Here is a 27,080-nt window from a genome sequence, read left to right as displayed (position 1 = left end):
GAGGTAATTAGATTTCACCAGAAACTCCGTACAGAGAAAGAAACCCTTTACTTTTTCATTTTGTAGGTATTCAGCAGAAGAATAAAGTACAAGAAAAGGCAACACAGACCTACAGAGGTTGTAATAAAGTGAAAGGAGCTGTTGTTGTGACTGTTTGTTGTGCTGCTGCATGCAGAGGTAATTGTCCAGGGGGGGCTCAGCAGTGCTGAGAACAGCTATCGGCTCTAATGATACCACGATGTTGTCTTGCATCACTGTGGTAATCTAATCCAGCCAACACCGCTGTTCGTTGGCATGGCAACCCTCCTTATCATCGAAGTTAGTACAAACATTTCCAGCGTGTCTTGACCGTAAAGATCTGAGTTAAGAGAGGAAACCAGACTACTATTTAATAGGCCTGCAGGAGAACGACCCCACTCACCCACCCACCCACTCTCCTTTCACCACAGTGCCTTAACAAAAACATTCCACTGAGACAGAGCCATAGGCTGACTCATAAATTTAAACTATGTTCCCATCAGAGCCGAGGCAGGAGTGGGCTTCTGCGCTCGTGTAATGAGTTACTAAACCGAGTGAGAGCAAATTTAGTTAGATCTAAACATGTTTGTCAGGTAAATTAGAAGCAGATTGGAGTTGTAGCTTTGCAAACATTTCTCGGAAGCAGTCTTATTGGCTGAGTCAGTCCTGGATGGGCGGTGCCAAAGAATCACAGTTTCAGGGCACAAGTCGATAACTGGCTAACTTAAATGGCAAAGTACAAACTGTGGTTGAAACACACACACACACACACATATATATATATGGCAATGACTTCTTTTGTCATCCATTTAGGACTGTGTCATTCATGGTGTCACAGAGGTCAATAAAAAAGCTAAAAAGCCTACTAAAATGATCAGAACTAAAATTCAAAAAAATGTGCAGCTGAGTGAGTGAGTGTGTGTGTGTTGAGGGGTTCCACCGACAGACTCGTGGATATTTCTGCTACCTGAACCTTTAACAACAAGCCTCTCTGTGCTGTGCAGGGTGTGTTGATGGGTGAGAGTGCCACACCTTGCCAGGCCACACAGGGCCGCCTGTTGGCCTCCACACACTCCCTCCAAAGCCAGGGATAACACTCCACGCTAGGATTTCCTGCTTCCCAGCCCCTCACCCACTGACCAGGCAACCACCGGTCCATAAGGGGACCCCTGTGTTTAAGTGTGTGATTAAATGTGTGTGCTTTTGTATGTGTCTACATACATGTGCGTGTGTACTAGGATTCAATCTAAGTTATGTTACATATTCGATACATATCTATATTTATAAATTCAACCATTTTCATCCTACACATTCCACTCCAAGGATTCAGTGTTTCCCCAGAAATGTATTCTAGCCTGAGTAAAAAAAATCCTCTGAATCAGCATCAAAACCATAAAACACTGTAATTTTACTTCCCCCAAGGTAACATTCATTTCAAAATGGGTTGAACTTTCCCTTTAAAATCAGTTCATATCAGTTCATAAAATCATATGTAATCAAATAAATTGCATAATATGCATCGTGGGCCACACTGCCTGGGATGATATCTGATTTTTAATAAAAGACCTAATACCAGGCCTGCATGTCAATCTAACCCTCTTGAGTATACATAAGCCTGTTTGTGTGTGTATTTGGGCACACGTGCACACCCGGCAGTTTCCAAAGAGGAAATGAGAGGTTAGCCACGTGAATCCCCCCCAACCCCACCCTCAAATCCTGACCTCATGATGGAGGTTATGGGGGGAAGTCAAATCAAGTTTTGTCGCCCACTGTTGAAAAAACGACTGCGCTTCAGGGATTCCCACAGTTGTTCTTATCAGCATTCAAAGCAGGGCTCCTCTAACAGGGAGATGACAGGAGATAGGCGCGGCCCATTCATCACCACCTCATAAATCACCCACACAATACAATGGCACTGAGTGATGACGCTATCTACGAACATGAGCACCGTATCTAGAAAATTAATTTCACCAATTTGATCTCTGGCGCGGTGGTTTATCGCACTCTCAACACATCAGGAATGCACAAAGTGAGTGAGTGTGTGTGTGTGTGTGTGTGTGTGTGTGTAATGATAAATCCAGGCATTTCCCTTGAAGTCAGGCACTGGGCTCGCTGGTGTTGGCTGCAGAGACTGTGTGGCGCTGGCTGTGCAGCCCAAGGCCTGGAGGAGGTTTCCATCCAGCCACAAGCACACATGCTTTTTTCATGCATTCCTCAGATTCCACATCTAATATGTGTGTGTGTATGTGTGTGTGTGTGTGTCTCACTCTGAATTAGACGGTCAAGGCATTTAAAAAGGATGACGCTCTTAATCCAAGACCTTTCATACTGCTTTGTGTCTCCCTTTCTTCTTCATGAGAGGTTACTTGGAAATTAGGGGGTGTAAAGACAAACTAGGCAGGATTTTAAAGGGTGTAAGAAGACCAACAAGCTGTCCATTTCTTAACTAGGTAATTATGATTATTAATACCAGGCTATTTCTGTGCATCGGTTTGAAAATCTTACAGTGATGGGGTGAGCAGAAAAATGGATATTGGAAAACTCATGAAGAGACATTTTGAAAGCTGGGATAAATCAGTTCAATAAAAACTTTTTCTGGCGTTAAACTTTCACAAAACTTTCACCCAGTTACTTCTGGACTGACTGACAATAAGGAATCACAACTGCAGCAAGGAGGTTCACACACTTTGACAGTGCTGGAGGGCAGACCGCTGACTTTGTTACCCAGTGAGGCTTAAGAGTTCATGTTCTCTCCTGCACACACACACACACACACACACACACACTGTATCCTAACCTGGCTCAGTCAGCTGCTCAGATCTGAGCTCAGTTATGACTGGACAAGTTCACTGGCCTGTGGACGGGGTGGGAAATTAACTGCACGCTATACCGGCCCAGTTCTGTTTTACTCTGGCTGAGGGCTGATAAGGCTGCAGCCACCGTCATTTTCTAATCTCAAAAACAACTGATCAACAAGTGGCTGGCAAACTGGAAATCTACCAGGTCACCATGGCTAATAAATTAATCTCTTCAGATTAGATGAGGAAAAAATGGTCTGAGGGCCAAAACTCATCAAGCATGCCGATATTCACAGTCATATTAAGTTCAAAGTCCAAATGACAGTATCAATGAAGTTAATCTAAGGCAGGGTGAGGGGGTGGGCTCCACCCATGCTCTTTGGCAAGTTACCTGTCTGCAATCTGCAATCTGTAGTCTTTTCCTGGCAGTGAAACAACACCTGATTATCTTTAAACTTTTTTTTTTTTTTTTTTTTTTTTAAAATTAAAGTAGGGAAATACAAATATGACAGCAAAGCAATAAACTCTGATATACTAGAGAACTGTGGTGAATTTCTGGGATTAAAAAAAAACAAAAAACAAACATTAAAAAGTCACTAGAAACTTACCAGGGAGTACTACAGATATATTTCATACATACTGGGATATTATGGTGATGACTAAACACCATTAAACTCCATACTAAGTCCCACACACACATTTGTCATCCCTAGAGGACTAATATAATGCATTTCCCTCAAACTATGGAGAAGTTACCTGAAGGCAACCAGGAGATCATAGTGGGTCAGCCCATACACTCTTATCTTATTAGGGTTGAAGGTGGCCGCTGCGTAAAGACACACATGTACCAAACGCCACAAAGCGCAGTGACTCTCCACAGCCCTTCACTCACCTGTGATAATCTCCCTCTTGGCCTCATCCAGGTGACTGGAAATCACATCCCCCATGGTGGATACAGCTTAACGTCCCACGTTTACCTCCACTGGTGCTTCTGGAACTTGCGACAACAAGGACGAAATCCGCTAAAACAAGTCAAGAGCGCTGAAGTTTCTCCTCGCCTTCCGTCTAAGCCTCCAGCATAACCCAGGAGGACTGAAAGGAGACGGGCGGTGGCAAAGAAAGATCCAAGGAGGAGGGGGAAGGACGGAGAAAAAAAGTTGAGTGAAGTTGAGCAGCAAAGTGACGGCAGCGTCTCGTGGACAGAGAGACACACCCTCCTTTAAAACGAAGCCAGGAACAGCCTCCCTCTCCCGCTGCTGCATTCACATGCTGGGGAAAAGGTCGTGGAAACGAGCTTCACAACCAAGAACACTCGTTCACCTCAGGTTGCAGCCGAGAAATGATACATACCAGAAAGCGCAGTGATACATATTACATGGGAGGTCAGCGTTTTCCTATAAATTCCAGTTTCACCAACATTTCCACAACTTATTTTCAAATGACAGATTATTAAAACATGATGAAAAAGTATTTTTGTCTGTGGTTAACCAAAAGCTGACAATAATTATCAGAACTGTTGGTGATTCGAAGAAATCTTACATCTCCAAGGTATTTATTTATTTATTTATTTATTTATTGCTGCGGAGCTGACATTTATCTAATGTAGTCTGGAAATGTGTTCAGTGATCTGTGTTAATTAACTGAGCAGCCCAAAGATGGTCAGTGTGGAAGAAAAACATGAATCACCATGATTTAAACATAAATCAACCCTGTGGGACCTGAGCTCTTGATTTCTTAAGAAAAAAAAAAAAATAAGGAAGATGAGCAGATTGTCAGATTAGCACGAAATGAGTAAAAACTTACAAGAAAATGACCAGTAAATGACCAATAAAATAAGTAAATCAATAAAATAATTAAAAAAAAAAAATCAAAATCATACTAAAAAAAAATCAAAAAAATATTTCTAATTATCATTAATTAATATTAGATATTAAATGGCAAAATTCATACCATAAAAACGTAAAACATAAAAAAACTAACAAACTAGCTAACAAATAATGATACTAGTACTACTATTGCTACTGCTGCTGCTGCTGCTGATGATGATAATCATTATTATAATGTTGTTGCTGTTTGGAGAACAGACTGCGGTCCACCCTCTGATCCATAATATAATATAATATAATATAATATATACAGTTTTCATGATAGATCAGTGGGTCCTTGGAGATGATGATAATATCTATCCAGAGTGAGAGCTCTTCGGTTTGTCCTCTCCTCTGTGAAGGTGTTGAGCCGCTCACCTTGGCTCTGCTGCCCTCTTCTGGTCAAATGCTGGTACTGCAGTGGCGCTCCAGTTTGCTTCATGTCTCAGTGAGCGGAGCCAAAAGCAGCGCGCGGTGCTGGCAGCTGCGCGCTGTGCTCAGGATAGAAACGCTGCATCGCGAGGACCGGGACGGTATTGGGACAGCGTCCCTCTTCGTTCACAGCAAATAGCAGACATACAGTTTCCGGTTTTGAGATGTTGCCTTCCAAATAAAAGCGTAAAAAAGTTGGCGTCTCAGGGCACACCGTGACCCTTTGAACAAAATTGTTTGTATTAAAAAAAAAAAAAAAAATGGTTGGAAATCACAGGTTCTTATGGAAAAATACACACACACACACACACACACACACACAAATATATATATATATATATATATATATATATATATATATATATATATATATATATATTAATATAATAAAAATAATAATCAAATGAGTTAGAATTTTTTGTATTTATTTACTGATTTATTCCTTTAATTTTTTTAAAACATATTTTTTCTTTTCTTTTTGTAATTTCTTTGTTTTTCTTCCACCTTTTTTGGGCGGGGGTTTGTGGTAATTTGATGGTAATCATATTGTCATTTAATTTTAAATACACTGTATTTTAATCCTACTTTTTAAAGGAAATAAGAGAATTTGCTCATGTGTCAAAGGATTAATACTCACTTTATGTATGTATGTATGTATGTATGTGTTCGTGTGCAGGTTCCAGATTAACAAGTAATAAAAAAAATAAAATAAATAAATAAATAAAATGACACGTCCTTGTTTGTCATTGAGCCTGTAAGCCGATTGTTTTGAAAAAACGTGTTAATGATCCAGCACCTCCTGAAACTGACGCTCATTTCATCATAGCGCCTTTCTCTACAAAAACAGCAACACTATATTCCTTCTTGCAGGCTTACGTTTGACATGCAGTGAAGCGGAAGTTGGTCGCTTATACCCGCGGCCTTGACGCGCTCCCGGTCAGTCTTACCGGAGCACCGAGGAGAGCGAGCAGCGGAGACGCCGCGGAGCTTTCAGCATGGCACCTCTCGGACTAAAGGCCATTGTTGGAGAGAGTAAGAGAAAAATATTTCTTCTCATTCCCATGATAATGATTAGAATTACGATTTACTTTGTCTTGTCTATCCTCAGTTGATTTCTTGTTATCATTATTTGAGAACGAGGCCTCAGTGCTGGGATGAATGAACTTCCCCATTTCAAAGCACTAATCTGAGATAATATTATGTAACCAATTTATCACTTGTCTGGCTCGCTGCTCACTGACATTATGTTTATGAAACGGAAACAAAGGACCGTTTTTTCTCTTTTTCCCTTCATTTTTCTGCGCGCAAAATGCGCACGGTCACCAACACACCGCCGGCTCTCCAAATGCCGGCTGCTCCAAAATCTCTCCAAGAAAGCAGAGCAGCCGCTGTTTGCTGCTGTGTGCGCTGTGTGTGATGACACTCTTTGATTAGATTATAAAATGTCCTCACGTCCGTGGTTTATTGCCTTCAGATTGGCGTTTGTTGGGCGATATAAGAGCACGAAGTCCTGCTTTTGCGTAAATCCGCCCTCGCTAATCTTAGTCCCTGCGGATTAGGCGCTTCAGTCGACAGCCTCCTCAGCGGAAACAAGCGCTTGTGGTGAGGACCTGGCCGAGCTGTGGGAGCTTCCTAACGCCGGCCAGTCAAAACTCAGATGTTTCTATACATTTTCATGTTCTGAGGTAATGAACGACCACCCAGCCTCTGTTATGCGTTATATGTTATGAGTCCCAGTATGAAGCTTCCCCTCTCAGAGCAGGAGGCTGGCGCGGGCTGCTGGTGCGCACACTGTAAAAAATGTCATTCACTAGAGCTAATTCCATTTACTCACGCTACTGTAACTGAGCAGTTTTTAGTGTACTTGTCCCTTTTTTAGTAGTTACTGTTGAAAGTCAGTGACTTTTGCTTTTAGTAGTCTACATTTTTCCTGAGCTACATTTTAAATCCCATCCATATAGGGCACAAGATTGCAAATTGCTCTTCACAAATTGTCAAACTGTGCAGAGTTCCACAGTGATCGATGAGTCAAGGCGACTAGAGCAGAGTTGGAGCAATTTTCCAGTGGAACGAGTCTAGTTTCAAATTTTTGATACCTTATAACTCCATGGAAAATGCCTCATTAACAGTAACTTTTACTCCAAGTACATTTGAAATGAGACACTTTTTTTGGGTCATTTACTGAAGCGGATTTTTGCAGTTGTAGGCTACTACTTGTCCTTGAGTAAAACATGAGCAAAGTCATACAGCACTCTTTCCTCCACTCCATATTCACCACCAAAAATTTAAACCTGAGGATTAACCGATACACTTTCAGTTGGTTGGAGGATTGCTTTTAACATGGGGCTTTCTCATAAAATCATTATCAAGTATTCAGAAAATAACCTATGAGTTGACAAAATTCAAACAAGTTGATTTGCATTGGAAACAAGTGGAATTATCCCACCTCGTTAGCAGAATGTAATACGACAGAATATAATACATAATATTATAATAAAGATTGCCAGACATTATTATTAGATATTACATTAAATAACTCGGTGCATATTTTGCAGTATGTAAAGCACTAAGCAAGCGACTGGCCACGTTGCAAAAAATGTCAACCAGGGAAATTTTGTAGCAGACTCATCAAATTTTTTCATGTCAGATTGATCATTTTGGTGGTTTCAAGTTCCAAGTTCCCTGTTTCATTACTGTTTCTTGCAGGAAATGCATGAAATCCATTGAAACTGGGGCCAGATTGGTTGTTTCAATGCGGTTTCTAAAAAATAAGAATCAGCATCTTGAGTAGGCAGAACCAGGGTCTTGAAGAAGTCTCTGAGCCCTTTGTTCTGTCTTCACATTTGAAAAGTGGAAAAATCAGCCACTGAGATCATTTCACTTGTTTTCTTGATTCATCTTGCAGGATCTTCATTATTTTCTGCAGTATCAGTCTAGTTTAATGTCATGCAGTAGTCATCTTGAGTCTTCGAATGTTTCTTTTCACACACAAAAGAATAAAACAAAAAGCTAAAATCAGGCAGAGGGATGAGACAGTTCAACAAGTTTCCAAGGCAGTCTGCTGCTGACCTGTTCAGTATTTTCTGAGAGTTGAACTGGATCATCAGTCTTATTCATTATTTGTATTGGGCCACATAGATCACTCAATGGGATTAGCAGACAACAAGCACTGATCCTCATGGCCCTGTTTTGGCACAGGTGTGTGGTTTGCACAGTGTCCTTTTCTCCTGACATGAGCACATTTGGTCCTTGGACAATCTCAGAAGCCATCAGCTGTCACCTGGAGTGACTTTAACCTCAGGGAGTGATGGACAGTTTTTTGGTTTAACCGGAAACAAGCCAGAAACTTAATCCACACAATTAATTAATCCACACAACACACAGACATCCCTGGATTTTGGAGGCGTTTGAGGTCTAGGTGACATTTCCGCCACCAATTTCATGCCTCATATGTATATTTTTTTATGTATTTGTTTTATTTCCTGCATGTGAAGCACTTTGTAATTGTGTATTTTAAAAAGTGCAGTACAAGTAAAGCTTTACTTACTTTACTTACTTACTTACACTTCCATCACCAAAATCCTGTCCCTCATCTACAAATGTACATATGTCTATACTATGATACCAGAGATTAGTATTTTGCTGAAGCACTATGCGTGTCTATAATTCCTTATATTATTTCTGCATTCAAACACATGCGGTGGTGGTTACATGATCAGTCAAAGCCTGACTAAGAATGCAGGAAATTAACACACACACACACACACACACATACACGCAATAATATTATGTCTGTCACTTTTCAGACTGTAGTTGCGCCCCGGCCCCTGTACCTAGCAGTATTGTTCCCCTCACAGCTGATGTTATGGAAATATTTAATAATGTTAGCACAGAGGTCCAGTCGCTGCATCTCAGAAAACTGTGGCTTGAAAAACGCTGCCCGAGTTTCCTGCTTGGAATTCTGGCTTGAGATCGAACTGCCATGTCAGCTGCATGTTTCCCTGTGGGAGGTTGTTCTGTCTGGTTTTTAGACGTCTCAGAAACACAACCTGAGAGGTCAGTGTGTAGGAAACTCTCTGTGGTGTGTGTGTGTGTCTTTAGTGTTTTATAAGCCCAGAATCGGATCAGTAATGGTATGAATGTGATTGTGCCCAAGTCACCTGCCGAGCCCATCGTAGTCAGCTGACTGGCTGCCATCAGCTCAAGGAGCCGGTGTTTTCCAGTTTTTAGCTGCTGATCATGTGAATCCCAGAGCTTGTGTTATTTTTGTTTATTGTTAGTGATGGCAGGTTCAGCTTGTCCTTTGATTATGTCGATGAATGAGAGCACCGATTCAACAGAAATGTCAAGGGGTGATACTATACTACTGTTGCACTTATATATAATAGTAATATTGCTTTGACGCTTATTTTTTTATGGCTTGAGACTGAAGCTTTTTAGACTTTGTACTCCACCATCCTCCATTATTGAGCGGTTGAAAATCCCAAAGTGGGGTGAGGGGTGGTGGACTGCAGTGGACAAGGAAAATTTTCAAGTAATGTCCCTTTAACCTAATCGCTTCACCTGATTTCTCTCAAAAAAATGGGGAAAAAGTCAGTTTAGCAAATGAACAAGAAATCCTGAAAATTAGCAGTGAATTAGTTACAAAAAGTTAAACATTATAAGAAAGAGACTAGAATAAAAAAAGAAATACTTTCAAAAAATTGCCACGAAATTACTATAAAATGTATTTAAAAAACAACAACAACACTCTAAAGGGCCGCTCTTTGTCCCGCTGCTCCGTCTCCATCACGTTTCCCACGTACATATCGGCAGTGACGTTTGGTCATGTGTGTGGCGCGTGGAGAGGAACAGCATGGGCTTTTGAAGGCTGACATTTTGGACTTGAAGCTGCTGATCGACTTTATTTTGTCAGTTCAAGTTTTGTCAGTTGAATTTAACCTTTTTGTGCCCAAAAAATGCAAAAACGTTTTCAGATTTCCCCCTGAATTTTGTCATCATGGGACACATCATATCAAAAAAACAAAAACAAAAAAAAAAAACACGTTGACTGGCCCATATCCCAGTTTTACACTATTAAAAAACAATAGGGAGTTGACAAATGGGTTTAACTCTAATATGCTTAATCTGTAAATAGAGTCGCATCCTGCTGAGCTCATTTCCTCAGCAGGAATAGTAGAAATAGCGAACGTGGCTACAAATGCGTGGCAGTAAGCAGCAGATATGTGTTTCTCAGATGCTGCTGCTCACACGTGGAGCTGGACTCACAGTCCTGGAGCAGCGGGCTGGGTGTGTGTTTGTCCCGTGTCTGAAAGCTGCTTTTCAGGACTTCATCAGGACTCCTGCCCCTCGTCCTGCTGGGTCGCAGGACGGACGGCACTCATTCACTGATGTACACAGGTCTTCATCATCAGTCCCCAAACCGCAGGATCCAGCTGAGTCTCAGGGGTTTCACATCATCCAAGTTTCGTTTTACTTCATTTACTTTTTTATTGTATATATTTTTTTTGTTTTTATTTGTTTGAGGGATTTTTTTCTTGTATTTTGCTAATTTATTTTGTCATTTTCTTTTCATTTTCAGTCATTTTTGACCAATTTATTGCTAATTTTCAGGTAAATTTCTCACAGTTTATTTATTTATTTTTTTGCTCTGATTTAAAATCAAATTTTCTGGCAATTTTTTTTTGCCACTTTCCCTTTCTTTCTTTCTTTCTTTCTTTCTTTCTTTCTTTCTTTCTTTCTTTCTTTCTTTCTTTTGTCTTTTTTCATTCCTCTTTTTTAGGTTGAAGTCAGATGAATTTGTTTAAGTTTCAGAGAGTTAAATATACTCTATAATTTTAATAATTATAAATATAGTTCAGCTAATTTTTCAGCAATATTTTATTTTATTTTATTTTATTTATTTATATATTTTTTTTTGCTTGTTTGTTTGTTTTTGGCTGATTTGAAACCTTTTGTCTCATGTCTTTGAATGACATCAAGCAAAGGGTTAACATCCCAGTGATGCAGTCCATGAACGCATCATCTTCTCTCACGGTGGACCTTGAATGCGTCGTGCCGCGTTGCAACAGATTAGAATTCCGTTGGAAGCAGATAAACTTACAATCAGTCTAATGACAGTTGTGTGGCTAATGGCCTGTCAGCTTCAGCAGCCTAATTATTCTGCACTCACAATATGCTTACGAAGCGCTTATGATGCTGTATGAGCCCCACCTCGGCTACGATGACAATATCAGCCACAGAGGGGAAGCTGAAGTCTCAGACTGTGTGTGTGTTTTTCAGTCTTTGGCTGTTTGGTCATGTAGGATGTGTTGCTGACCGTTCTGGACACGGGCCATACAAGTCAGAGCTTTTGTGTTTGTGTCTGTGTCCCTGTGTGTGTGTGTGTGTGTGTGACTGGGTGATGATGCCTCCCTGTGACGCTACATCCGCTGACACAGAAACGGCACAGAAATAGCGGAGGGGAGTGCTGGGGTAAGAGGATTGGGAGCAGATTAGAGCCAGTGATTGCTGTGGGCCTGTCACTCCCAGCAGTGGCTTCATGTCCGTCTTGCTGGCTGCTTCAAAGCCCCAGTGAAGGCAGCAGGGACGCCGCTCTCCCTCTGTCACACAGGCCTCACACCTTTTTGCAAAACTTGGTATCTCTTCCCAAAAAAGAAAAAGAAAACATGTCAATATTCTGTCTCTGCCAAGCTGGAAAACAAGCAAGTTTTCTTTAGATTTGCTCCCTCTGTCATGTGTTTGACCCACATTCTGCACATCATGTACACAAGCTGCAAATTCATGTATTATCACAATTATATACTTTGCATTAGGCTTCGGTAATATCCAAAATTGAATCATGCGATACTGTCCTATTGCAATATCGCAATATTTACTGCCAATCCCAGTGTCAACCTAACATTTCATTTCATATTTTATTTTATTTTTTATTCTCCTAAAACCTGAGCAAACTCACTTCATTTCTTTCCATAAACAAGACTAACAAATTAGCAGAAAAATAGCAAAAAAAGTTAAAAAAATCATAACTAAAAAAAATACCGTAAAATTAACCAAAAAATATCAGAAACTTAGCAGAAAATTCTTAGAAAAAAATACAAGAAAACTATTTATATTTATTATGAGGATGTATTTGAAATTCAATTACATAAAACTGTTGTGTGTTATGAAAATCATCTCTAAACAGTCTCTCTCTCTCTCTCTCTCTCTCTCTCTCTCTCTCTCTCCCACTTCCACCTCTCTCTGACTTGCTGTCCATGTGTATTGCTGCGTTGGCGTGCCCGCTCTTCCTCTCTGGTGGAAACGGATTTGCGTTGCCAGGATGTCATTAGATTGTGTCACAGGCTTATGCAATTAAAAAAAAAAATAATAATTTTCATGTTGCCTACAGGATGGAATCTGTCAATTTTGATGACCTCATGACCTTCCCTCTAGCGCCAACAAAAGGTCAAATTGCTAATATGGCACACTAATATCTCAAAAAGCAGAACATTTTTGCATTGCTATAAAGTTTTGTGGCAGCATTCATGACGGCTAGAGGATGAAACCTGGCAGTTCTGGTGAAGGAAGGCCATGGCGTCACCAAATGTGCTAGTCAGCCGGTGAGGTGGAGTAATGCCAATTTAGGATTCAGATTTCAGGAAAATGATATACCTCAGTTTGTCTTTATTCAAGCTATGGACACTTGGCTCTAGAACAGTCCTGCAACATGCAAAACTGCTCATGGAATTGAATTCACACCATTTTCTTCAAATGTTTCACTTTCCTCTTTTTTTCAAGAACAAGTATTTAAAGACTGAATATGACACTTGAGAATCCAGAATCTGGAATATTTAAAGAGGTCTTTCTGCTGCACTTTCCCCAGATCACCTGTCAGTCAGTCAGTCTAACAGTGTGGGGGGGCACCATGATGTTGTCTTCCTTGGATTTTCAGTTGATGAAGTTGAGTTTCTATAGGTGGCGCTCTTTCTGTGTTCATGATGGTGGTTGCCACTGCCCACACTAGCTACCTGACTCTTCTGTTCATCCTAACCTGAAACACACAACCGGTCACTTCTTGTCACTGCATGGCTACAACAGTAAATGGACAAGCTTCACTGATTTGAATCACTTTTGTGATCTAGAGTCAAAGCAAAATCTTCCAGGACCAGACTGGACTGAACCCAAGTCCATACTGCTCTTACACTATTCAGTAACTCAGCTGTGATCCTCAGTCTGACTAAATGCTGGATATGAACTTCTTACGTGTGAGATTGTTTTGTTAAAAGCTTTTGTTTTGATATTGACTGAGTTGTATTTTTCCTTACAGAGATCATGAATAATGTCATAAAGAAGGCCAGAGAGAAGGGAAAATGGAAGGTAAGGCTCTGTTATTTTGCTCTTCTGAATGATCATGGTGGTGTGTGTGTGTGTGTGTGTGTGTGCGCGCGCACATGAGGTCATTTAATACATCACTTGCCTGACTGAGCCGAGTGTTTTTTCTTGATATGACGTGTTCAGTGTCTTTGAAAACAAATTAAAGGGATAGTTCATCCATTCTGAAAGATTTATATTATTTCTCTTCCCCCCATAGCTGTTGTGTAGGACAGTAGTGGTGCTATCTTCCTCTCATTGTTACTGAGTGCTCCAAATGCTAACTGTTAGCCTGCTGCTATTGCGGTGGACTAACATGTAACAGTTATTTTTCCTGTTAATAACATCCAGAAAGATCAATTTCTGCACTTCCTGTATCACGCCACCCCTGAGGAGCAGCCACCACAGAGACAGGAATAGATTCCTTGAGTTTGCTGCTGTTTATTTTTTTCACTGAATGCATATGAGTTTATTAGAGGACAAAAAGAACTTTCTCCAGATCTTGTGTCTGTTATGTCTTCTTTTCATCCGCTCCCCTCTATTGTACACGTTGAATGATGAAATAATATCAAGTTTTTCAAAATGGGTGAACTGTCCCTTTAAGGATGAATTAAAGCTATGAAGTCAGAGGTCTGTTTCCATTGTGCACCTCATGACACACACTGTGTGTGACTGGCTGTTTCCCCAGGTGCTGGTGGTGGACAAACTGAGCATGAGGATGATTTCCTCCTGCTGCAAGATGACAGACATCATGTCAGAGGGAATCACCAGTGAGTAGCACCCAGTTCAGCCCAGTCCAGCTGAGTTCAATCCAGTTCAGCCCAGTCCAGCTCAGTTCAGTTCAGTTCAGCCCAGTCCAGCTCACTTCAGTTCAGTCCAGTTTATAGTTCTGCTCAGTTCAGTTCAGTGGGAAGTTCCCAGGATAAACTTTTGTTTGCAGACAGGACTTAAAAACACATTAAATCCCAACATGGTGCACCAATACAGACACACATCAGCTGACACCACCCGAGACAGTCACTGATTGATTGATTACGTACTGTAATGTTGGCATTTACGAGTTAACATGAGGATAGTTTGATGTTTTTTATGTTTTACTGTGCTTTTGCATCATGCGTTTCTGCTCTGATGTTCTTGTTTTCCTTGTATGTTTGTTCTGCAAACCCTGTAGCATCATAGATCTTCTGTACTTGCACTTGATGGTTTAAGTTTGAACTAGATTTTGACTGCAGTAGAAATAAATGAGCTCACTTTTTTTTTTTTTTTTTTTTTTGAAAATTATAAAAATGTCAACACAAATCACCAAGGGCTGGAATGGTGCATTTTTGTAATGAGCCCCCTCTAATATATGGGAAATGGATTCCTTAGCTCATTGCAGTGTACGTTTGACATCAGAGGTAAAATCAGTACATTTGGGAGAGTTTCTGCAGTCAGTATATTGAATAAATCCACATCATTTTGTAAAAAAAAAAAACAAAAAAAAAAAACATCAATTGCAACTTTAACATTTTTGTCTGACACTGTTAGTCCTGTCCTTTTCCCGTTCAGCCACAGAATACAATGTTGCAGTGAGATACAGGCACATTCTTGAAATTTTGCCACAATTTCTATGATCAGAACTGTAATTAATAATGAGTGCTGCTCACTGAGTTTACTTTGTAGTTATCCGCCTGTAATGGCCTACAGTATTGACCCATGTAGTCCATCCAGAACAGTCTCCTGTTTTGATAAATCTTTCATCATTTCAGTGACTGTTTAAACCCCCATTAGCACCAGCAGTGCCTCCAATTACACTGACAGATAGCAAATACCCTTATTTCACACCTTACCCGCTTTCCCAAGAAATTACACATCAATATTTGATATGATCTTTGATCAAAAGAATGATTCTGGACTTCCATTAGCTTCCATTAGCGCCTCTAGCAATGAAAATATTGAAATATGTTCTGTTGCTAAAGGACAGTCCCATTCCCCTGAGTGCAGCTTTGGCCTGAACATCAGTGCAGGGCTGTGTGAGTGCAGTGACCCGCTGCCTGAGCTCTGTGCTCTGCTCAGGCACAGTGACTGATTACTGTTGTGTTTTCCTTCGGTCCCCAGTTGTAGAAGACATAACCAAGCGGCGCGAGCCTCTGCCCAGCATGGAGGCCATCTACCTGATAACACCCTCAGATGAGGTCAGTGATGCAGCTCATCCTCATCATTATACCTTCACATGTCACCTTCTCATGTCACATTCACATGTGGGTTCAAGGGCGACGTGGCTCAGGAGGTAGAGCAGTCATCTGGTGTTTAGAGGGTTCCTGACTCTCCCAGAGAGCATGTCCAAGTGTCCTTGAGCAACACACTGACACTGAAGAAAATAGTGATTTTACTTGCATTCCACAAAACATTTAGGTGTCACAGTTTTGCCCCCCTGGGCCTGCTGGGTTACCATGAAATTTGGTGACGGCATACATGTTGCCTGCAGGATGAAAGGGGGAGTCCATGGCCTTTTGTTTAGTGCCACCAGCCGGACCAGCGGGGCATGTTAATTACTAATAAGCTAACTTCCCCTTGCTGTTAAAGGACCATACCAGAGATTTTGAATGTGCCCATTTACTATAATTTACCACATTTTATATCATAGTAATTTTCACTACATATAATTAAAATGCCTCCATTTTTTAAATATGATTTTTTTTTTTTTTTGCTAAAACTTCAACCTTATGATGTTCTAACAAAGTTGGCACCATTCATAAACCACAGAACTGATAACTGGCTGTGGGAAGCAAACGTTTCCCTAGGGACTATTTTCTGCCAGAGGGAGTGTTCACTCCTCCCAGTTTCACAGTGCTGCTGCTTTTAGGAAAACTAATGTGGACGACTTTATTACAGTGACGGAATATTGGTGTGAAGAAAGTTTGAGTCTCTGAAAGTGAATAGAATATGAATAGAAACTAATGGCTGGAGAAAAGGGAGGGGAAATGATAGAGTGCTAAAATAAGCCTGCTTACCAGGGGAAAAAAATAGCAGGAATGTGAATCTTAGTTATTTTGTAGATATTACACTAAACATGCAAAGTCAGCAGTATGGCCAAAAAGCACTGAATCACTTCCTATTCACATTGTAGCTTATATACTGACATCTGAGATAGTGAATAGCATTAAACCTGTATTTAATTGCAGCACTTCCGGATCTAAGTCCTGCATCCACCTCTTCAAAATCAAGTGTCTGCTATTAGTTCTTACCTTTTTTTTTTCATTTTTAGAAAATGTGTAGCCACTGGAGACACTGGCTGACACTGTAACCAAACCCCACACTGGCTGACTCACACACAGTCATGAGCCATGGTTCAAAAACAAAATAAAGACATTGGTTTTGTATTATTAAATGACAAAAATTTGACATGATTTTTCTGTTACAATCAGGGTTTTGATTCTTGTACATGCTCCACTGACCCCTTATGTTGAGATGCCATCGCTGCTTTGACCTTTGCTTTTTGGCTTTTTAGCCTCCATAGACAATATGTCATATAATGCTGGTTGCTCATTTCTAACACCATCCTCCATCACTGAGAACATGAAATACTAACACAGCTGACTTGTTGAAAATGATAGGCTGGGATGCACTGGTTGTGAAACAGAGCACAGGCACAGACTGTACAGAGCACAGTCACTATCAGCTCTCTGCAGATGTGTGTATTGTGATCACTTTGGGCTGCGGGACAGGACAAAACTTACCAGTCCCCCTTCACTTGCTACAGTGGAGTTGATAATCACTCAGAGTTTCAATTCATCGTTTCTGTTTAATAACCCCCTTTAAAACACCTTTAAAACAAACATGTTAGTCCCTTTAACATTACTTCATTAGATAACATATTGTCCTGCTCTGTGTCCCAGTCTGTGGAGGGTCTCATTGACGACTTCAGGGACCCGCAGAATCCGAGGTACCGAGGAGCTCACGTCTTCTTCACCGACAGTGAGTAACTCCATTCCACTTTTTGAAAGATTTGATATTATTTCACTTCCCCTCCAGCTGTTCTGTAGGACAGTAGTGGTGCTATCTTGCTCTCATTGTTACTGAGTGCTGGATACTGGCTGGATGCTCCAAATGCTAACTGTTAGCCTCCTGCCATTGAGGTGGACTTCCCCCCAGCTAACACTTTGAAAAATAACCACCTTGCAGCCAGTATCCAACACTCTGTAACAATGAGAGGAACATGGCACCACTACTGTCCTAAAAATCAGCAGTCACATTTTTCAAAGTGGGTGAACTATCCCTTTAAGACACCATATACATCAGTCATGATATTTAAACTGATCTCTGAAACGGTTTCTGTGACCACCACTGCAAACAATGTCCATCTTAATCAATTACTTAGTCTGATATTGACCCTCAAAGAAAAGAATCCATGCACAGATGTCCAGTGACTCTATAATGGCAGTGAGGATCAGTGGCCAGTCAAAATATGTGTCTCATCGATCAATCAGACTGTCTCTCTGTGTCAGCATCTCTCTGTCACCGCTCCCTGCAGCCATCCCAGACTCGCTGTTCGGCCTGCTGACCAAATCCCGCGCCTCCAAAGCCATGAAGGCTTTGACTGAGATCCACGTCGCCTTTCTGCCCTATGAATCTCAGGTGAGACGCTGGACGAGGATTACATCAGATAGCAATTTGCAGATATTGGTCTTTTATTAAAATCTGAATCTCAGCCAGCTGGTGTTGGTCAACTCCAACATGAAACCCTCAACCCGCCTCATCTTATGCCAGTTATTCCTAACCCGGGCCTTTTTGTCCTCTCAGTTTGTGTTAGTCTCCAGTATCAGTAACATGTTCCTGTCTTCCCTCTCCCATATTAAAGAGGTTATTCTGACATATTAGTTGACAATAATTTTCTTGTTAATTATATGATTTGAAATACTAACATTGACTAGCAGCAGCTTCAGTTAAAAAAATACAGTGCATTGGTCTAAAAAAACAAACATATCAGTCAAACCCTACCAACAATTCTGGAGGAAACACTGAATTCTTGCAATGGACTTTTTTTTTGGCATTAAATGATCCATTTTTATTTATTTATTTTTCTTGGAAAGATATTGGTGCCTGTATGTGTATTCAGGATTTACAGATTCAGGCTTAATTTTATTGTTTTGCTGCATGACACATAACACACACTGACAAAACATACACAGGAGACTAAAACCATCAAATAGATTTACAATAAAAACTAAGAGCTAAAAATGAACACTGTGCCATGATGAATATTCACTAAAGAATCACCTAAGAATTTTAAGATGCAATAGTTTTCTTTCAGTTGTGTCGAATGTTATAACATGTGTAGTATAAGATATATGGATGTAATATAATATGATGTAATATGATAGTGTTACATTAGGGGGGTGTTAGTGTGTGCAGAGCTACTTGCAGGGGAGTCGCTCATCACTGGATGAGGTAATGGGGGAAAAACCCGTTAGGAGCGAGGGAAGGTCAGGGGACGAAGAGTGATAAAGAGGAGGAGGCTGACCATGTTTTGTGCTCCTGTTAGAATATTCCAGATCAGCTTTAGTCTCCAATCCTCGGCTGTTGTCCTCTAGTTTTAATCCTGAAGGGGAGGGTGGCACCACGCCGGCCCGCCTCCCTCTAATCCCTCACCTCATTGGCCGACTGGAGGGACGCGCCTGTCCCGCGGTCAATGGGAGTCGAGATGGGATGTGTGACAAGAGAAAACAGAGGGATTGTTGTCGTGTGATGGAGTCAACAACAGATGGGTCCATGAATACGTGTGTGTGTGTGTGTGTGTGTGTGTGTGTGTGTGTGTGTGTGTGTGTGTGTGTGTGTGTATGTGTACTGTATTAGGGTTCAACCAGTCACCAGTACAGAAACTCTCTTTTTCATTCATTATCTTCAAATTTAACCATTTTTTAGTGAATAGTTCCACATGTTATCCCTTTGTGTTTCCCTTAGACATTGCCCCTAGAAGAGGACACTAAACCTCTCCACTGAAACCCAGGACATTATTATCATCATTCTTATTCTTATTCTTATTATTTTTGTTGTTATCATTAGTATTATTATTATCATAGCATCAGCTCAGGTTAAGATCTTCTGTTAGACAGCCGGTTCAGTATTGATGAACTCTACAATGACTGTGTAATCAAACTGCAGGGTTAGGGTTAGGGTTAGGGTTAGGTTAGGGTTAGTGTGTGTGTGTGTGTGTGTGTGTGTTGGAAGTTTAAGGACCAGGTTCTTACACCTTATGGCCAAAGCAAGCAAAGTGCTATGACATTAAAAATGAGCTGATCGGAGAGGAATAAAGACGAGACTGAAGCCCAGACTGTCCTCTGCTGTGTGTCTGTGTCTGCGTCCAGGTCTTCTCCCTGGATAAAGTGGATGCCTTTCAGGACTTCTACAGCCCCTTCAAGGCTGATGTGAAAAACAACATGCTGGAGCGCTGTGCTGAGCAGATGGCCACCCTCTGCGCCACGCTCAAAGAGTATCCCGGGGTCCGATACAGAGGGTGAGAGAAGCCACATTTACCCAGTTAATTTCAAATCCAGAGGTTTGTGGGCGGACGTTTTTAAAAAGATTATTTCACCCTCGTAACAAAATTCACTTTCTCACTTTCTTTTATTTTTTAAATATATATATATATATATATATATATATATTCTTTGAATTTTTAAAATAATTTTCTGCTTATGTAAATGTACTGTATATTTATAATAATTATAAATAGTTTTCATGTATTTTTGTTTATTTCTTTATTTATTTTTTGCTGATATCCTTGTAACATTTTGCTAATTTTCAGGTAAATTTTTTGGCAAATTTTCTGATAATTTTCTTAAATTTATTTTTTCTTTTTTTTCTAATTTTTTTCTTTTTTTCTTTTCATTTTTTGGACTAAGTTCTGGTCCTTTTCTGGTCATTTTCTTATAACGTTTGACTAATTTCCTGCTCATTTTCCGGTCACTTCTTGCTAATTTGCTCATCTTGTTTTTCCCCATGTTTTTGACAGAAGTTTAGGTTAAGGGTCACCACTTTCAAACCAAGAGCCACAGCCATTTTGTCCTAAACTGTGCTAAACCTCTTCTCAAGCTCATGTGTGAACTTGTCTGTGCAGTGAATGCATTGAGCTCGCCACACTGCTCTCTGAAAAACATTACCGTTACGTTGTCCTCAGTTATGACAGCACTAACAAGAGACTTTGTGTGTTCCTGTTGGTCTGTGTCGTGGCCCAGGGAGTACAAAGACTGTGCCATTCTGGCCCAGATGCTCCAGGAGAAGCTGGATGGCTACAAGGCTGACGACCCCACCATGGGAGAGGTAGGGATGTGGGACTACTTCATTTCTCCACACCTCCAGACCTGTTTTTTATGGAGAATTTCATCACTCAATGAGATATCTACCATTAGAAACCACCATCAGTGACCAAGACTTCTAACGTAAAAATAAATGTTTTGTGAACATCAGCTACAAACTTACAAACAATACAAACTTTTGATGCTTATGAAACTCTTTCAAAAGCCATGGAATAAAGTGAGCAGTGGATGATGGACAGGCTGACAACAAGCTGTTTTTGTACTCTTCTGAAAAGTTGACATTTTGGGGATTTTCATTTGACAGCAGCGAAGTGATGGTATTTTTTGAGGGATGGGAGATCATTTGGAGCGATGAAATCCTTGGCTGGCAAAATGAGAACTCTTTTACAGACTGGAACATGTAATAAATAAATTATTGACATATAGCGCCTGAGGTCTTTGACAGACTCAGCAGTGTTTGACGTCTGCTGTGTGCGTGTCCAGGGTCCAGACAAGTCTCGTTCTCAGCTGCTGATCCTCGATCGCGGGTTTGATCCCGTGTCGCCGCTCCTGCACGAGCTCACCCTGCAGGCCATGGGCTACGACCTGCTGGGCATCGAGAACGACGTGTACAGGTAAACAACCTCTGACAGGCTTTAGGACTCGCTGAGCGTAGGGTGCACTTGTCATTTCCGCAATATTGCTCTGCTTTTTTTCTCGCTTCTCCTTTACGGTCACATTTACTCGGTTTTCCAAATTTACATCCGTGGTAAAAGACACCATCTCACAATCAGAAAGTCCAGGTTCAATTCCCCATAGTGGAAAAAAGTCCATGGTAACAAGTCATATAATCTCATATTCGTTCTTAAAGGGATAGTTCTCTATTTTGAAAAATGTGGTTTCACTGTCAGTGTCTTAGAATGATCCGTGTTACTGTAATGATCAGTGACAATGCAATGATCAGGGCGTAAGATCCTACATCCTTGGCTTGGCTCACGTGTCAGTGTCATTTGGTGCCACCTAAGGCCATGGCACACCGATCAGACACACTCCAAGCAACAGGTGGTGTGCCCTGCCTTTACAAGAAGCTCCTCATTGAGCAGAATATTGATTACCGAACTGCATGATTTTGTTTTTGCTGAGCTGAAGCTCTCTAGTAACTACAGAGACTGTTCAGGTTTTTGGTGATGAGTGCATGACACTTGTTAATGACACACTCCTACAAGCTTCTGTGGGTTTCTTTGGTTACTCCAGAATGTAGTTATCTTTCATTTCATTTTCTCTTTACTTGAAAACTTAACTTTAAAAACTTCACACAAATTGAATGTAGTTTTAAATGTGGGGTTAGTCCCTGGAAGCCCATCTCTGACATAATGCTGTGAAATACTAATAAAAAATAGTTGCTGTCCAGGTGTAATCTTTGAATTTTGTTTAACTCTTGTGCAGATTCCCTCTGTGCAATAATCCATATTCAATACCATACTTATGTGCAATAACCTGTGCAATAATCCATATTCCTTACCATACTTATGTGCAATAACCTATAGTGCAATAACTCCTGTCCATGTTTGCACTTGTACATATATTTTTTCTTTCTTTTTATTCTATATATATTTATATTTATATTTATATTCCTTTCTTTATTTTTCTTGACTATTTGCTCTTTTTACTTTACACTTGGAGTGGGAGTTGTTATTGTAACAAAAAGTAATTTCCCCCTGGGGATCAATAAAGTATTCTGATTCTGATTCTGATTCTCTCTCTCTCTCTCTCTCTCTCTCTCTCTCTCCCTCTGTCTGTCTGTCTTAACCTCTCTCGCCCTCATGATCAGCTTTGAAACAAGTGGGATGGGGGAGGTGAGGATGAAGGAGGTGCTGTTGGATGAGGATGACGACCTGTGGCTGTCTCTGAGACACAAACACATCGCTGAGGTGTCGACGTGAGTGGCCTCCACAGTCTGAAACACACACACACTCAGAGGGGCCACATCAGTATTCAAGACTCCACCACAAACCTCTGCCCCTTCACAAAACCCTGACAGCTCACAGTTTCCAATGAGACTCGGCATACAAAGAACCCGCTCACTTTTCATATACCAAGTTGTTTTTCCTTTATTCATTTTTTTTTGTTGTTGTCATATTTTTTGTCTTTTTTGTCTTTCTGACTGTCTCTCATTCGTCTGCACAGGGCCGTGACCCGATCTCTGAAAGAATTCTCTGCCAGCAAAAAGATGAACACCGGAGAAAAGGTAAAGGACATGGAGCTCTGGTTTCAGACTCCATTACTGTGTCACTTTACTCAGCTGACCTCCACACTGTCACACGGGTGGAGAGAGGAGCAAGATATCAAGCAGCCTAGAAGCACTGTTTCAATCAAATAGAAGCAAAATGACTGGTGTAAACATGTACTTGGGGAATAGTAAAAAGTAGATCAATGTAATATGCAGACATCGCATCATATGATCTTTCAGTTGCAATACAAAAAAAAAGTTTTAGTGGATAGGGCATAAAGCTACTCATTTGCAGTATTTGCATGCTATTCCTGTTCTTTACATCACCTTTGCTGAAATGTATCACTCAACTCTTCCTTTCAGACCACCATGAAGGAGCTGTCTCAGATGTTAAAGAAGATGCCTCAGTATCAGAAAGAGCTCAGCAAGGTAGGAGCTGGTGTGTTATTGTGTAGCTACAAACCTCATTTTATTGCCGTTTCATGCACATTTTGATCCAAAGCACCTCCAGCACTTGAAGGGCATGCAGCAGTAGTACTGTAGTAGTATAATGCACCATTCAATGAGTTATAAAAGAGGTCAGGCTGTCAGTTTGCTCTGGTGGTTAGACAGGCCATGCAGCAAAAGAAAGACCAAATGCTTGACTCTATCACAGCCAAGGTGTTTATCAGCAAGAAAGACGCTGTCCCTCTACCTGCTCAGCCCATGTCACTTTGTATGTGAGCATCAGCTACATTTTCTCATCATCCTCATCATCATCATCATCATCAGTTTAATCATCTGCTCATACTTAAGTCTCCATACAATAAACACAAAATCTGGTTGTAGATATGAATGTTATGATGCCTGTCAGCACAACTGCAGGGCTGGAAATACACAGAACATGGACAACAGGAGGAGATCTGTTGAAATCATCATTTCTTGCTTTATTACTACTTGCTTGATAAGACAGTCCAGGCGACTTAGATGTTATCTTGCACAAAACGCGGACCAGTCAGCATCCTTTAAGGGACTACAGGCACCGTTTTAGTTATCGCACCATGCTGGTTTGATCAGTCTGTTTACATTATTTTTGGAGTTATCAGTCAGTATCTGTTCTTTAACTCAGCACAGAAGGTTTTATCAGTCAGTATCTCCTTACTTTCCCTGAACACAACATGAATGTGAAACTTTCATCTCATCAGCAACAGCAGGTCAGCAGCACATAATGCTTGTGTTAATTAGGCAAGGTAATTGTCTCACGATATACAGGAAACCTTATTGATTTAAGGAGGCTTGACTCATCAGCTGAATGTTTAGCAGGTCTTTTGAGCAGGATAGTCTTTGACACCAAGGCAGTTTTACTCCAGGCCTTGTATGGGAAAGCCTGCATCAGGGCTGTCCAATTTGCAGCCCCTGGGCCATGTTTGGCTTGCACTCCCTTTGTTTTTTCCCATCATTGCATTTGACAGGCACATCCTTATTCTCCTCTTATTTTGAAAGAAAAAAATCCTAGCCGTAATGACTATGAAACGTCAATTTCGTGCAGCCAGAAAGTGCATAATCTGAGTTTTACCACATTGTACAGCACAGTGCTGTTAAGCTTACCTATTCAATTATGTTTGTTTTATCTACGAATAATTATGGTGCTAATTTTCTATAAATACACATTTTAATGAAATGTAATTTTACATAACAGTGTTTACTTTTGGCTCGTGTCCCTCCATCCAGCTTAATTTTTGGTCCTTCATAGCAAAGATTTTGACCTACATTATTCACAGTGGTGTAAGGTTGCATGTCTTTTGAGCTGAAATAGGCTATGGACAGTTATTTTCTTTGCACGTTGAGAATTGTCTGCCAATACTCTGTGCTGCACTGTGATGCAGTGTAAGTCCCCCTTTAACATAATGTACAGCTCATTGTGTTTCCATACAAGGTACACCACTGTCTTCTGTCTAATGATGGTGCCACTAACAGTGTCTATTCTCTCTGACTTCAGTATTCAACCCACCTCCACTTGGCTGAGGACTGCATGAACCGCTACCAGGGAACTGTGGACAAACTCTGTCGTGTAGAACAGGTAAAGCAGCATGAAGCTTCATATACAAATAGTGAATTTTGTGTAAAAACATATCAACTGCTAGTGACACCAGGAAAGCACTTACTGTATCCTAGACAGTTCTGCTTGATCTGCTGTGTTTTGGGACAAGTTTGTGACATCATGCAGAAAAAATGCATTCTTTCAGGACAAACAATGATGATAGTTTTTAATGGAAATTAGGATGTCAGGTTACCAAAACTCTGTTCCATAAAGAAGCTACTTGTCAGTCCAAGACTTGCATTTACAAGCCTTTGTTCTATTGTACCCAGGCAGTGTGAACCTAAACAAACCACATGCAATAGCCACTGACACCAGCTCTCCTTGTAACAAGCAAGCATAGGTCTCTATGTATGAGGGACGAAAAATGACAAAACAATAAATAAATGAATAAATAAATAAATACGCATATAAATATATAAATGCATAAATAATTAAATTAATAAATATTTCTACATTTATTTATTTCTGTTTTTATTCATGCATTTATTTATTTATTTGTGTATTTATACATTTATGCATGTATTTATTTATTTTTACATGTATTTATTTATTTATTTCTACATTTATTCATTCATTTGTGTATTTATATATTTATTTTTACATTTATTTATTTATACTTTTATTTATTTCTACATTTATTCATTTATTTATTCTTTCTTTTATTTCTACATTTATTTATTTATTCCTACATTTATTTCTGTATTTCTACATTTCCACATTTATTTATTTCTGTATTTCTGTGTCGTATGTTAATAAGGTGGGCGGTTCTTACATTAGTCTTAAGCACGATTGGTTTGTGGGTGTGATCCTATCCACTGCTACTGCCTGGACTGGCAGTAGCAGTGGATAGCAGTGGACTAGCTAGCTGCTAGGGCATTAACAACGCCAGACTTTTCCACGTCGTCGACGTTACGTCGACCCGTCAACACCGGGAGATTTTTGGGGGGGCTAGCGGGGCTCCAACCAGAGGGAGGGAGGGGTTGTAGTGGAGCGCCGACCGGGCGACCGGGAGGGTGAGGAGGCTGTAGTGGAGCGCCGACCGTGTGTGTAGTCGGACTACTGGAAGTAGTCGGTGGGTGCATGATTTACCACATCATTCGCCAGTGACCTTAAATCACTGACGATGGCTCTCAAAACGCTTTCCATTGCGTTTTACACAGTAGCTAGTAGGGCATTAATGTAAACATCGACCCGTCGAAAGTCGAAGAAACACACACACCCCCACACACACCCCCACACACACGGTTGGCGCTCCACTACAGCCTCCTCACCCTCCCGGTCGCCCGGTCGGCGCTCCACTACAACCATAGGCGGAGTTTGAAATTTGCGCTGGGGGGGCAAACTTTTTTTTTTATTATTATTTTATTTATTACAATACCAAACATAATGTAATTCAGATTTATTTCTGAAAATAATCTTATTTTATTGCATTGCTTAAATGTTTATAGATATGTATACAGGAAAAAAAATATATTGGACCTATTTTTGACTCAATGTAGTGACACATTTCAGACGCTCCCCCGCAAACTCCGCCTATGACTACAACCCCTCCCTCCCTCCGGTTGGAGCCCCGCTAGCCCCCTCAAAAATCTCCCGGTGTTGACGGGTCGACGTAACGTCGACGACATTGAAAAGTCGGCGTGGAAAAGTCTGGCGTTGTTAATGCCCTAGTAGCTAGCTAGTCCACTGCTATCCACTGCTACTGCCAGTCCAGGCAGTAGCAGTGGATAGGATCACACCCACAAACCAATCGTGCTTAAGACTAATGTAAGAACCGCCCACCTTATTAACATACGACACAGAAATACAGAAATAAATAAATGTGGAAATGTAGAAATACAGAAATAAATGTAGGAATAAATAAATAAATGTAGAAATAAAAGAAAGAATAAATAAATGAATAAATGTAGAAATAAATAAAAGTATAAATAAATAAATGTAAAAATAAATATATAAATACACAAATGAATAAATAAATGTAGAAATAAATAAATAAATAAATAAATAAATGTAAAAATAAATAAATAA

At 40.5% G+C, this 27,080-nt stretch overlaps 2 protein-coding genes across 3 annotated transcripts in view; one reads left to right on the top strand and one right to left on the bottom strand.

Moving 5' to 3' along the window:
• niban2b (niban apoptosis regulator 2b) overlaps positions 1-4,011 on the bottom strand; it is a 47,680-nt gene extending 43,669 nt beyond the window's left edge. Inside the window, exon 1 of the mRNA XM_030059915.1 lies at positions 3,709-4,011. Coding sequence (XP_029915775.1) covers positions 3,709-3,763 — 55 coding nt within the window. The 5' untranslated portion in view covers positions 3,764-4,011. The remainder of the gene's footprint in view (positions 1-3,708) is intronic.
• A 2,007-nt stretch (positions 4,012-6,018) lies between these two features.
• stxbp1b (syntaxin binding protein 1b) overlaps positions 6,019-27,080 on the top strand; it is a 30,238-nt gene continuing 9,176 nt past the window's right edge. The window contains exons 1-13 of one of the 2 annotated variants that reach the window (XM_030059917.1): positions 6,019-6,145; positions 13,422-13,471; positions 14,154-14,235; positions 15,563-15,639; positions 17,344-17,422; positions 17,979-18,082; positions 19,813-19,961; positions 20,683-20,767; positions 21,247-21,377; positions 22,574-22,681; positions 22,930-22,990; positions 23,336-23,401; positions 24,951-25,031. In XM_030059917.1, the coding sequence (XP_029915777.1) occupies positions 6,109-6,145; positions 13,422-13,471; positions 14,154-14,235; positions 15,563-15,639; positions 17,344-17,422; positions 17,979-18,082; positions 19,813-19,961; positions 20,683-20,767; positions 21,247-21,377; positions 22,574-22,681; positions 22,930-22,990; positions 23,336-23,401; positions 24,951-25,031 (1,110 nt within the window). In that variant the 5' untranslated portion in view covers positions 6,019-6,108. The remainder of the gene's footprint in view (positions 6,146-13,421; positions 13,472-14,153; positions 14,236-15,562; positions 15,640-17,343; positions 17,423-17,978; positions 18,083-19,812; positions 19,962-20,682; positions 20,768-21,246; positions 21,378-22,573; positions 22,682-22,929; positions 22,991-23,335; positions 23,402-24,950; positions 25,032-27,080) is intronic. The other variant, XM_030059916.1, reaches the window with a different exon arrangement.

This window comes from Myripristis murdjan, chromosome 9 (assembly GCF_902150065.1).
Source record: "Myripristis murdjan chromosome 9, fMyrMur1.1, whole genome shotgun sequence".
NCBI classification, from domain to species: Eukaryota; Metazoa; Chordata; class Actinopteri; order Holocentriformes; family Holocentridae; genus Myripristis; species Myripristis murdjan.
Note: the sequence above shows the minus strand (reverse complement) of the source record. Positions and strands in the feature narration are given on the sequence as shown.